This window comes from Pygocentrus nattereri, chromosome 27 (assembly GCF_015220715.1).
Source record: "Pygocentrus nattereri isolate fPygNat1 chromosome 27, fPygNat1.pri, whole genome shotgun sequence".
Taxonomy (NCBI): Eukaryota; Metazoa; Chordata; class Actinopteri; order Characiformes; family Serrasalmidae; genus Pygocentrus; species Pygocentrus nattereri.
In genome coordinates this window covers 5,018,961-5,031,284 of record NC_051237.1, presented here as the reverse complement: position 1 = coordinate 5,031,284, position 12,324 = coordinate 5,018,961, and the positions used below count along the sequence as shown (strand labels likewise).

Here is a 12,324-nt window from a genome sequence, read left to right as displayed (position 1 = left end):
CCTTGTTTGGTGCTGTTTGTGTGGGATTCGAAGGCAGAACTGAGTCATTCCCTTAGTTCAGCTCCCTTCTGTTCTGAAGTGAGGGGGCTGTGTGAAAAATCTGTTTCATTTATCTGTGAATTGAGATTGGGCCGCCTACTCAAGCTGAAAGTCTGTCACACACGCTCAGCAGCGAGACTCATGCCTGACTGTGACATCTTTTTATCAAAACAGTTCATTCACCTCATCATACGTTGTTCAATTGACTTTTTGTGCTCTATTTTCTTTTTTCAATTCTTTCTCAGGTCAGTGTGGAGGTGCTTGTGGAGTACCCTTTCTTTGTTTTCGGTCAGGGCTGGTCGTCCTGTTGTCCGGACCGGACCACCCAGCTGCTGGAACTGCCCTGCGCCAAACTGTCAGTGGGTGATGTCTGCATTTCACTGACTCTCAAAAACCTGAAGAACGGCTCACTTAAGAAGAGTCAGGGGCAGATCCCGGACGTGGCGGGCCTTGGGCCGCCCCTCAAACCGCCCAAAGCACCCTCGGGTGGGGTGCGAGGTGGAACACGGCACACAGAGCAGGAGAATGGACTGGGGAAGTGCGGCAGTCAGGGAGGGCCAGGTAATCAGGCCAGTGCGGAGAACGGAGAACTGAGGTTCGGGGAGAGGGGAGCCTGCAAAGCCTCGCAGTCCTCAGAGGCAGAATCCATCAGCAAACCCCCAGGCCGCAAGCGGAGGTGGTCGGCCCCTGAGGGCCGCAAAGTGGAGAAGCCAGAGGAGGAGCCCCCCTTGACTCTTCCCAAGCCTTCTTTCATCCCTCAGGAGGTTAAAATCAGCATTGAAGGCAGATCAAATATTGGCAAGTGAAAAGCCCATCAGACTGTCAGATTGGTTTGAATTGAATGGAAAAAAAATTTACCCTCACAATGTTCTTCTCACTTTTATTTTGATCTTTGAATATTGTTTTTTTATAATTTCAGTTTTGATTTGTCTAATTTTGTTTTGTTTAGTTTTTTTGTTTGTTTTTTTATCCAGATTACTGTACCTTAGGCTAAATTAACTCAGTATAGGCTGATACCTACCACCTTATGTGTAGTAATAACATTTTAGTAGGTGCATTGAATATATACAGGCAATTGGTGCAATTTTCTTTTTTTTCATCTGGGCAAATCTGGGGCAGGTATAGTGCAAGGTGAGGAGGGTTTATATAGGACACCTGAGCACTGCATGATGCCCTCCAGGGTACAAAATATCTTACAACCTTTTCAGCCCTACATCTGTCTAACTTTTTTTGTCCTGTCATAAACAGAGGGGGATGATTTGAAGGGCGCCCACTGAAGTAGCACTAAAAGGGATGCCTTGGCGCATGTAGTGCATTAGTCCCAGCTCCATCCATATTTGAGCATAAGAGAGAGGATGGAGGTTTGGCGTGGATGACATTGCTCAGGGAGGCAGGACGGAAATCACTCCTTCACTGGCTGCAGGAGATTACATGATGTCAGCCATCCTGCTCAAGCAGTCTCATCTGAGATTTAGGCATAAACAAAGACAATCCGAAGCCCGTTGCAAAGAGGGACATTGTAAGAGATGTCAGTTCAGCATAGATTGTGTTAGCTTTTATTCTGAGTAATAGATGGGCACCCGAATACTAAGGTACATACCAGGCCGGGTGCTGTAACACAATCAGAGTCAGAGAAGTTTAGAAATGAGACGCATCATCAAGCAGTGCCAGTTGCTCCTTAGGAAAAGAGGGAACTATACTAATAGACTCAGAGACGGCTTTTATATATTCAACTGTCAAACCGTTTTATTCTTTTGTAGTTTTGCTTCTTATTATTTTCTTAAACCCTCCTATCTGACCTGATGGGTAGATTTTTTTTTTGCAATGAATGTGTAAACCTTGAAACCATGAAATCAGGGGTCACTTTCAGTCATGTAGACACAGAATGGGTTCTTGTCTGTGTATACGTGTGAGGATGTGTCTCAAAAGGTTGAGGTATATGTAGAGGGGTAAAGAGATGACTTGTTTGGTGCAAACGTACCAGTTATTTTTCACTGTAATGAAAGAAAGCTGGTTATTTGAGAGAAAGTGAGAGAAAGTCGCTGGAGAGGGGAGGGACAGGTGGTCGAAGCACTTTACGCACCTGTCACACTCACTAGCTGATAGTTATTTTAATCAATTTAGTCCTTATTATTATTATTGTTATTATTATTATTATTTCCTCATTATTATTATTTGATCTCTGAACATGAACACAGTACTGTACAGTATGTTGTATTTGACTGGCGGGGGAGTGTAGCGCTCTGAGGAAAAGTGGGGGGCTTACAGGTGCCCCTCGATCTGTGAATAGAATGAATGTGAATAGTGAAGACGGATGAGAGCAGAAAGCCAAAAGGCAGAGAGATAGAGAAGCACTTTGCTGCTCTGGTCTGTACAGCTCCTCTTAAAGGAGAATTCCACCAGTTTTTTTTTATTTTATTTATGCATAATTCAATCATTGAGTCGTAAGAAGTCATTCAGAGTGTTTTGATGTGAAAGGGTTCATGGTAGAGGAACTTACCGACTCAGATTTCGTCACAGTGATGGTGGTTGGATGTCTACAACAACCTACTCCAGCAACCAAAATTTATGTACTATCCAAAATAACTAGTGAATCTACAGAATTTTATTTGAAATACTGATTATGATAAAATAGACTATTTTGCCTTACAAAAATGTCTGTTTATATCTTCATGTCTGTTTGAAAGCATTAAAAATAATGCCACTTAAACCCCCCACCCTCACCGCTGCCCCTGGCAGTGCTGCCCTGCTGGCCACGCTGTACTGCTTCCAGATTGGGTAGCAAAATGACTCAATGTCCCATGTAGGATCAATACAGTACATACCAATAGCATAACCTAATTTCAAAACTATCCTAAAACAATGTTTTTGCATCAGGTAATGTATTCACAAACATTGATAACGCTTTCTGTGATATAGGTTCTGGATGTCTAGTTCCCGTCACCACCACTGTGAACAACTCTGCCTAGGTTTTCTAGAACAGAGCATTTCACATCATGACTTTGTTTACATTTTAATGCTTTAGTTATGCAACAACATTGAAAAATTGATGATGTTCTCCTTTAACAGTGAGCTAGAAAGGCGTCTGAACTCTTCAATAAAGTGTAGCATGGGCACGGCCCATGAAGCAACTGCCATTGTAATCATCGAAATGAAAGTGTATGAGTGTGATCGCAGGCAGGAGTAGGGCTTCAGAGGTAATGAGACTGTCCAAATATGCCATGAGGAGAGAGAGAGAAAGCGCATGTGAGAAACTCTGGACACAGAAATTTTTGTGGGGTTTAAGGGTGTCCTGTACACATTTGTTTGTAATGTACGTATGTGGATGTGCATGCACACACACACACACACACACACACGCACAAGCACACATTTACTTCTCGGTCTTGTGTCTTTATATGTCTTTTTTGTACATTACCATGTATAGAAATGCATATACTGTATCTGAATCACTGTATGCAGTCCATCTCCCAAGACACTGAAGGGGTGGCTTAGTGCAAACAGATGTGAAATCACAAAGCATGTAGTACTTTCAGTGGTCTTGAGTGTGTGTATGTGTGTGCGTGTATGTGTGTATATGTACATTCTGTGTGTGTGTGTGTGTGTGTGTGTGTGAGGGAGTGGTGTATGTGTGTATGTATATATAATATCACACACACACACACATATATATATATAGGTAACACTTTTCTGAAGGGCAGCATTCAACACTACAAGACCACCTACATAAGACTTTCATGACATCTGATGTAAACCTATATAAAGGCTTATTCCAACCAATGTCATTTGTCATAACACTTACTGAGGACAATGAAATTGACGAACTGTCCTTGGTTGGAATGTTGGAATAAGCCTTCATAAATGTTTCTGAAGCTTTATGTCAGGCTTATGTAAGATTGAAGTAGCCGTATGAATGCTGCCCTTTAGTAAAGTGCTCCCAAAATATTTGTCCAGTGTTTCTGTTTAAAGTTCTACTTAAGAGAATCTTGCAGTTTGCACATCTGGAGAGGTAGTAACATGACTTTTTATTATTTTGTTTTCAGCTATGGCTGAAAACCCACTTTACTGAAATGTAGCAGTTACTTAACAAGTTCGCTCGGCTTGCTGGTCTGACGTGGCCTCCTTTTTTACTCCTTTGCTTACTTAACTCACACACATTTTCAGACACTTAAGAGGACTGTCTAATACACATACACAGAAACGCACTCAAAGCAGGTAGTGAGGAGGAGCCACGGCCTGAAGCCCGCACACTTGTTGAGCTCTCTGATTGACGGCTTTGTTCAGGTGTATTTGAATAGGTGACCTGGCCAGAGTGGGCGATGGTGATGATGATGGATGCTTGGATGTATGTATGAATGGGTGGATAATTGGATGGATGGATGCTTGGATGGCCCAATGGATGGTGGTGGGTGGGTGTATGCACCCCATATTCAATTTGAAAATGCTTTATTTTTTTATAATAAAACAGGGTTTCTCAGATCAACATCACAACCGTGCATTTTTTATTTATTTCTTTTTTTATATTTTCGACATTTCATTTCATACTCTCTCTTTAAAGAGTGTGTATGAGTGTGTGTTGAATGCAAATGTTTAGGTAGGGTCTAGAGGGTCTTGGGAAAGCAACGGCTTAAAAAACGCAGATATGATTATGAGCTTTGGGCCAAAAGGTAGAATTTTATTTTTAGTTTTATTTTTTCATCTGATTTAAGCATTAGTTCAGCTGCATCTCATCTATTGCCATGCCTCTTCACTCTCTGTGTTTAACCGTGATTTCTGTCATGCTATTTGTGTGCTGTTTTGGCCTTTCATTGAACAGCTTCTCTCTTTCTGGTTGCATAGGTTTGCTACAGGTATACACAAGAAGCATTCCAAATAACGACACAGCAATAACCCTAGTCTCCAGTATTCAAACCAAAAAGGAAAACGGATTATTTATGGAGGAAGCCCAGTTGTTGCTCCACTATCTAGGCTAACAGTCTGGCGTTCTCCTCCTAGTCGCAGTTTGCACGGCCAGCCCGTTGTATCTTCAGGGAGAAATGTAAAGCGTATATGCAGTGACAGCGTCTGTCCCTCTAAACCCAGCTCAACCCTCTCCTGCTAGTGACCTCTAGAACCCTGTTCAGGTACACCCATGCAAAACCACTAACGCCTCGCACCTGTTTACCTGCCACAACCGCCAGCTACCTTTAATGGCTCGGCCTGTATGTGCAACTGCAAACCACAGCACATTATCTCTCTCTCTTTCTCTCTCTCTTTCTCTCTCTCCATCATTTTCATTTTAGAGCCATAGAACCTAGTCAGTATTTTTATGTTTCTAATATCCTGGTTGGAGTGCAGTATGTGAGTTATGAGAGTAAACGCGGAACAAAAGCCTGTTCAGATGCAAACAGAAGTAATGCATGCATTCTTACATTGATGCATACTGTATAATCACTCAACACTTCTTCATTGGCTAGGAACGTTACCAGCACCAACAGAGAAGAAAAGATCATTTGTTTGTATTTATGTGTGTAGTAATGGAAACTGTGTGCCTGCATGTGTGTTTGGCCTGTGATGTATGTCAATCAGTCCTTGCGAACCACAAGGTACTGGTGGAATAACTTATACAGAAGCAAATACTCATTTACTACCCACAGCCACCAACAGTATACAGAGAGAAGATTTTCCATGGAATGCTCAATATACAATGCTAGGAAGAAGTCAAAGGGGGCCCTTCTCTTTTTTTTTAAATACAAAAAAATAATTAATTATACAAGTTATTCATTTTTCTTTAGCACAAAGAAACAAAACATGACACAAAAGCCTCAAAAACTAATATAATATTAATTTTGTAGCATTTACAGTGTCCAACCTTTGCCTTTATTACAGCTTCCTTACTTTCCATGAGTCTTGCGTATAATTTTCATATAATTCAGCAGGAACATTTTCTGCACCTCCAAACTTCAATCCTAGAAGTACTTTGGTTTTAATTGCTTCTCTTAATCCAAGTAATCCTAAACACATTCAGTGATGTTGAGGTCTGGGCTCTGGGGTGGTCAGTCCTTTCCTCAGTAAGGGTTTCTTGACAGCTACACATCCATTCAGACTCATAGAATTAAGTTGTCTTCTCACAGTGGAAGGATAGAAAGAAACATCTGGGGTTTTCAAATCTGAAGCAAGAGTGAAGGTAGATTTTCTCAGAGATGAAAGCTTTAAGTGCTGTTTATCTGATGGGGACAGTTTTGGTCATCTGTGAGGTCTTGCATGGTTGATAGGAGTCCCATTTTCTCTATATCATTTAATCATTTTCATCAACTTCAGTTTTGGAGACTCCTGTTTTTTTATTTTTCATCTAACTTCCTACTTTCTTGTGCAAGATGATTATTTTTTTTTTATCTAATCCTCTCAGAAAAGTGAGTAACTTGTAGTTAATGGCTGTTTTGACTGGAGATTAAACAAGTGAAGGGTGGCCTCTGACTTTTGCTCAGTACTGTAGTAATTATTGAAATTTCTGGTTTGCTCTGGCATCATTTTAAGAATTGTGCAATTCTTGAAATTAATTCTCCCATAATTGTGCCATGTATAATACTTATTCTTTGGCCTTGTCCTGTTTTTTTTTTAAATATATATTTACAGTTGTCCTCTTATTAAGCAGCCTAAGCGCTGAAAATAAAAGACTTGGACAGATTGTTGTAGGGAAAAAACTTTAAATTGATATAGAACCTTTACATTACATATCTGATTTAGGTCTCTCTGAGGAACAATTTTTAGCGCCTTTAGTTTTTAGAAGCACTGACTTACTCTTACTGGCTGACATAAACAGCTAATGACCCAATATTTAAAAGAATCAAACTGTTAATCCACATATCCAGTATGGATCTACAAAGCTTTCTTTTATTGGAAGCTTAACAAATGAAATGTGAGCATTCCCAATAAAATACAAAGCATATTCATCAACGTAAGTTTGAAGAACATGAATGTGAAATGTGGTTTGAGGATTTCTGCTTGTATTCTAAATAGAGCAGAAATTCCATAAAATTCCCCTCCAGCTGTAAAAGAGCTCAAACCTGAATGCAGAATACATGTAGCATTATTCATTCATTATGCATGTGATGTGTCTGTGACTGATCAGTACGGTTTGCCTCTGTATTGGTTCATACCAGGGACTGTAACTTTATCATCGGTTAAAGATGCTGACCCCTCACCTATTAAATTGCATCTGTCCAGTTTTGCACATTTCCTCTCTACTTTCTCAATACATTGTTTTTGTTTCTGTTTTTGGCCTGTGGGTGGGTTTTTGCTGTTCAGACACCATGGCTTGGTTTTATTTTTACGTGATTTGCTTTGTTTTTAATGTCACAAATCTTTCCTCTGGCTTTACTCAGGGATGAGGAGCGTGTGTCTGAATAAGCGTGCGTGCAAAGCAGATGTGACAGTGTAGTTCTACATGTCTGTGTAGCATACTCAAAAACTCTTGTATGTATGTGTATTTAAACTTGCTCCAGTGCTTAGGCCACTTCCGTGAGGCCTTCCTGACCCTCTCTGTTGTCTGCGTGTTATGTGTTGGTCTTGACCAATTGCAAATAGAGACTGTATTTATGTCTTTTGTGTGGAAGTCTGTCTGTCTGTCTGGTCGTGTTGCTTTCTCGTCATCCGTGATGTCATAAACCCTGATCCTCACCTGTTGGAGTGATCCAGACTGAGAAACGCATCATATATATATATATATATATATATATATATATATATATATATATATAAAATTAAAAACCTCATTAAAGTGGGGACCACTTTTGTAAAAACTAACAGAAATAAAAAATGCACATGTTTTTTGTCATTTATAGAGTAGACTTTATAATACTGTTTCAGCACTTTCTAATCTGAGGAGAAGGCTTGGTCTCAGTGCCAAGTGTTTTTTGAGGTATAAAATTCATTCAAGAGAAAGCGTCAGGGAGAGGAACAGAGCAAGAAAGAAAAGAGTGTGAAAGAGTGATGGAGTTTCTCTCCTCTTTGTGCGAAGGTGCCTCGCTCTCCGCTCGTTCCTGGGTCCAACGAGTCGAGAGGTCGAGGATAGACAGTCCATTTTTTGAAGTTGGTCCTCTTGGAACCAGAAAACACGACTTAAGTTGCACAACATGTGCATAGGTTTTTCTTCTTTAGGTCACATGGGTTCTGCGTCAAACCGATGTGTTAGGAACTTTGTTTTTGTAGTTTTTTTTTTTTTTTTGCTTTGGTCTTCTGTGTAGCACGCTGATCTTGTGGTAGGGCGTGTTGAGCGAATGTGTGATGACTCTGAGGGGCTCTATGATAGAGGAGCACCAGTAAGTTCCTTGTTTTACTGGCACAAAATAACAAGAAAAGAATGTTGGTGCGAAATTCAAAAGCATGTACTTTTCCTTTTGTTTTTTTCTTTCGTTTTTTGGGGGGGGGGGGGTGGTTTCTACTAGAAAAGAAAAGTTCTGCAAGTCATGTTGACACCTTTTTCTTTTTTTTGTTTGAACTGAAATCAACCAGGAGTCCTCTGTTCAACTTGACTGTTGTTTGACGTCTTGTCAATGTCCAAATCGCTGGATTTAACAATCTCAGGCTGAGAAACTTCAACAAGCCCACATTTAAGGTTTTTGTTTGACCCTATACAGTGTGTGTGGGCTTCTTAATATGGGTAGATTGTTTATTATGATCACTTCTTATTGCTATTATGGTGATGATGATAATGATGATGATTATTGTTATTCAGCTGTGTCCATGCTGAATAGTAAACCTCGTGCACTCCTTTGAGGATGGAGGCACACACATCATGTTGCAGTGAGATACCCAGTCCTGAATGAGCTGGTCAACTGACAAACACTAACTCAGAGAGAGGGGCCGTTCTGTTCTCTTTCCCCATCCCTGCCTCCTCAGCCCTCTTACCCAGCTGTCTTAGGCCTGGAGAGGAAAAAAACAAAAACAAAAAAACCTCTACAGCAAAAGACTTCTTCTGAACCCCTCTTCTTTGGAACGCTAAAGGTTGCTTGTCCATTTCAGGTCCTTACCTTGGTTAACCACGAGAACTGAAACCAAGGATGACCAGTTGACGATCGCTGGCTTGGACCCAAGGGCCACACCTGACTTGTGTATAAAGCTGTTCTCACATCCCCAATGTCATCCTCGTATATAGCAATCAACAACCTTTTGGCTGGTGTATGTATTTATCCTTCAGAAATTGTTTTGTCCAGAAAAATCTTTGACATCAAAATATGAAATATGAGCATTTTGTACCACTGAGTATGTTGCCAATGAATGCTAAATACGGCATCAATGTAAATCTGTATGTCACCAAAAAAAAATGACCATCCTTTTTTGCCTCTGAAGTTAAAACTCAGTACGAAAACTTTATATATAATATAACATAATGGAAAATTTGTGACTGGAGGATGTACATTTTACCCAAGAGTGAAAGAACAGGCTTTTAGAGGAGATTCCGGCCTGCATCAGCAACTTTTTACAGCTGAGGCCTGAAGCTCCACCTAGTGACCCTCCAGTGAAATGACCATCTTCTCATCGATGATTGAGAAGGGGAGGGGGTTTGGTTCTTTTTTTAAATGTGCACGCTTTTCCTGCCACTTCTAGTTCTTTTGACTTTTACATTATCCCCCCCTTTATTCAAAGATGCTGGGCAGTGAATGAGAGGTTGCATAGGGACACATGAAGCCATTGGTCATTCCACAGGAAATGGAGTGGTGGTCTCTGAAGCTACAGTAGTGTTAAACGCTTTGGACATGGGTGCTGCAGGGTGGTGTTGTGGTGAAGAGGTTTAATGTCTTCCATTGGAAGGAAAAATGGAGGCTGTTTGTAGTTTCTTTCAATTGCCATTGTACAGAAAGGATGACGATCATAGAACCACTCAACAGGATGTAGGCTCCTGTCCGAAAGCAATGGCTGGATGGAGGGAGGTGTCCGCTTTGGTTAGAGAGAACTGTATGTGGTATGGTTTCAGAGCTTTGGAGTTACTGGTCTTATCGTTTGTAAGATACCATGTTGAATAAGACTGTTAAATGTAAAATCAATGAATGTCATGTCCAATCCCAAGATGCAGTACTCTTGAGGTTGATTTAAAGGATTCAGGCCAGTAGCAAGAAGCAGTCCTGGGAGATGGAGTAATGTTTTGCACCTTACTTAGTACAAGAAGAAACCATATATAATTGCATAAAGGCCTAAGTAGGAACTATTGTGAACGGAGATTATTTTTATTTGTTTTGTTTTGTTTCCATATGCGTGCAAACTCTGTAAGTTGTGTAAAATATTGTAATTGCACTAGCTTTTTTTAAAAATGGAAACTAATATAAAAATTCAAGAATTGAAATTCTATTTTCTAATTGTGGTGTGTCTATTTGTAGGATACACTCACGTCCATTTTCTTGGATTTTATGGTCCCTTTCTTTGATGGTGCTTGCCGGTTTTCTAGTTAGAACTTATTTCATTATTCTGAATAACAAAAAAAAACAATATTTGATTCAGGTTGTGAACAAATTTGTTAAAAAAATCGTCTGTATACCAGTACAAGTTTATTGTTTCAGTATACACGTACTAATAAAATTACAGTGCCAATAGCGAAATGTGGACTTTTTGGAGTTTGTATTATTATTGGAATGATATTAAAGAGCCATATCCTATATATACTATACATGCTGTGCCCATAACTCTACCATAACTTTATGACAGAGATATGTAAATAAGCCATGTTTTGACTGGCTGACTTGTATTATGCCTTGTTCAAAAAGCACTAAAAGAGCCGAAACTCTCCTTAGAACCTCATTATGAGTGGGCGGAGCTAAACTGCTGTTGGCTGAATAGGTGGATGCATGAAAATGAGTTGGTTCTTGTAACATTACATAAACAATGCATTCAAAACATTTATTTAAATTTACGGCATTTTGCTGACGCTCTTTTCCAGAGCGGCTTACAGTTTGATCATTTTACACAGGGAGGCGAAGGTGGTGTTAGGAGTCTTGCCCAAGGACTCTTATTGGTATAATGTAGGGTGCTGACCCAGGCGGGGGATTGAACCCTAGTCTACAGCATAGAAGGCAGAGGTGTTAACCACTACACTAACCAGTGTAGTGACAGAGTAGATAGGCTGTTATGGACCTTAGATTCTGCATAAGGATTGTATAGACCTGGAAGTGAATGCAGTGTTTTGAAACTTGTTAACATACTACGTCATATACCTATATTTAAAAAAACAAGGGAAATTTGTTTTTCCATGATATGGGCTCTTAAAGAGGAAGACATGCAGTGTAAAGCACTAACATAAAAATTTACTCAGTCCTGTCTGGTCTTACACACACACACGCATAGCTTCATGCTGATTTGAGCTCAAGCAAGTATTTATTTCATGAAGTTCTATATCTATTCAAAGCATATATGTGACACACAGATGGATGACAAACAAATCGAAACACCACCAAGTTTGCTGGGAAGGCATTGGGTCATCACAAGCCACCAGAATAGCTTCAAAGTGCCCTGGCATAGATTCTTTTGAACTGTACTGGAGGGATAGCCACCATTCCTCCAAAAGACATTCCCACAGTTGGTGTTTTGATAATGGTGGTGCTGAGTGCTGTCTGAGCACTGAAGTCTGGTGACCACAAAGGCCATAGCATATCAGTTACATCATTTTCATACTCAGCAAACTCCTCGTAGCCTGTGGATGGAGGCATTGTGATCCAGGAACAGACCACTAACATCATAATAGAAATCTCTGGGACTCAAATGGGCCCAAATGTTTTATGATAGGGACCCAATGAACCTAATCCATGCCAGCAAAATGCTCCCACAGCGTAACAGAGCCACAGGACGCTCCCCACTTTAGGGGTCAAGCATTCAGGCTTGTTGCCATTCTCTTGGTGTTCACTGCACATGCACTGTCCCACATGTTGACAACATGGTGAAGGATGACTCATCTGACCATATCACTTTTTTCTACATCTCTATAGATCAGGGCCTGTGGTGTCTGTGCATTTGCCTTTGTAATGAGGGGTTTATGAACTGCAATCCTACTAATATTCCTCTTTGTGTAGTTATGCATGGATCATTCTTGCTGACACAGTCTGATCACGTGCTGTGTCACACCTGAGGATCACTGAACATTGTGACTGAGACTTGTGCCATCCTTGCCCCAATAATCAGTCCTCTTTTAAAGTCACTTAGATCTTTTTCCCTAACCATCTTGATACAAAATTGAGGTCATATGCGTCTATTCAGTATTTTATACATCACAGAGTTTTGATAAGGTGTTAACTGGTGGTAATTGCTTATTTGAATATA

General features: G+C 40.3%; 1 protein-coding gene across 3 annotated transcripts in view; it reads left to right on the top strand.

Annotated features, from left to right (window-relative positions):
* atxn1a (ataxin 1a) overlaps positions 1-4,530 on the top strand; it is a 123,994-nt gene extending 119,464 nt beyond the window's left edge. For all 3 annotated transcript variants that reach the window (XM_017693711.2, XM_037535371.1, XM_017693720.2), the window contains one exon: positions 285-4,530. In XM_017693711.2, coding sequence (XP_017549200.1) covers positions 285-845 — 561 coding nt within the window. In that variant the 3' untranslated portion in view covers positions 846-4,530. The remainder of the gene's footprint in view (positions 1-284) is intronic.
* The last annotated feature ends 7,794 nt before the right edge of the window (positions 4,531-12,324 follow it).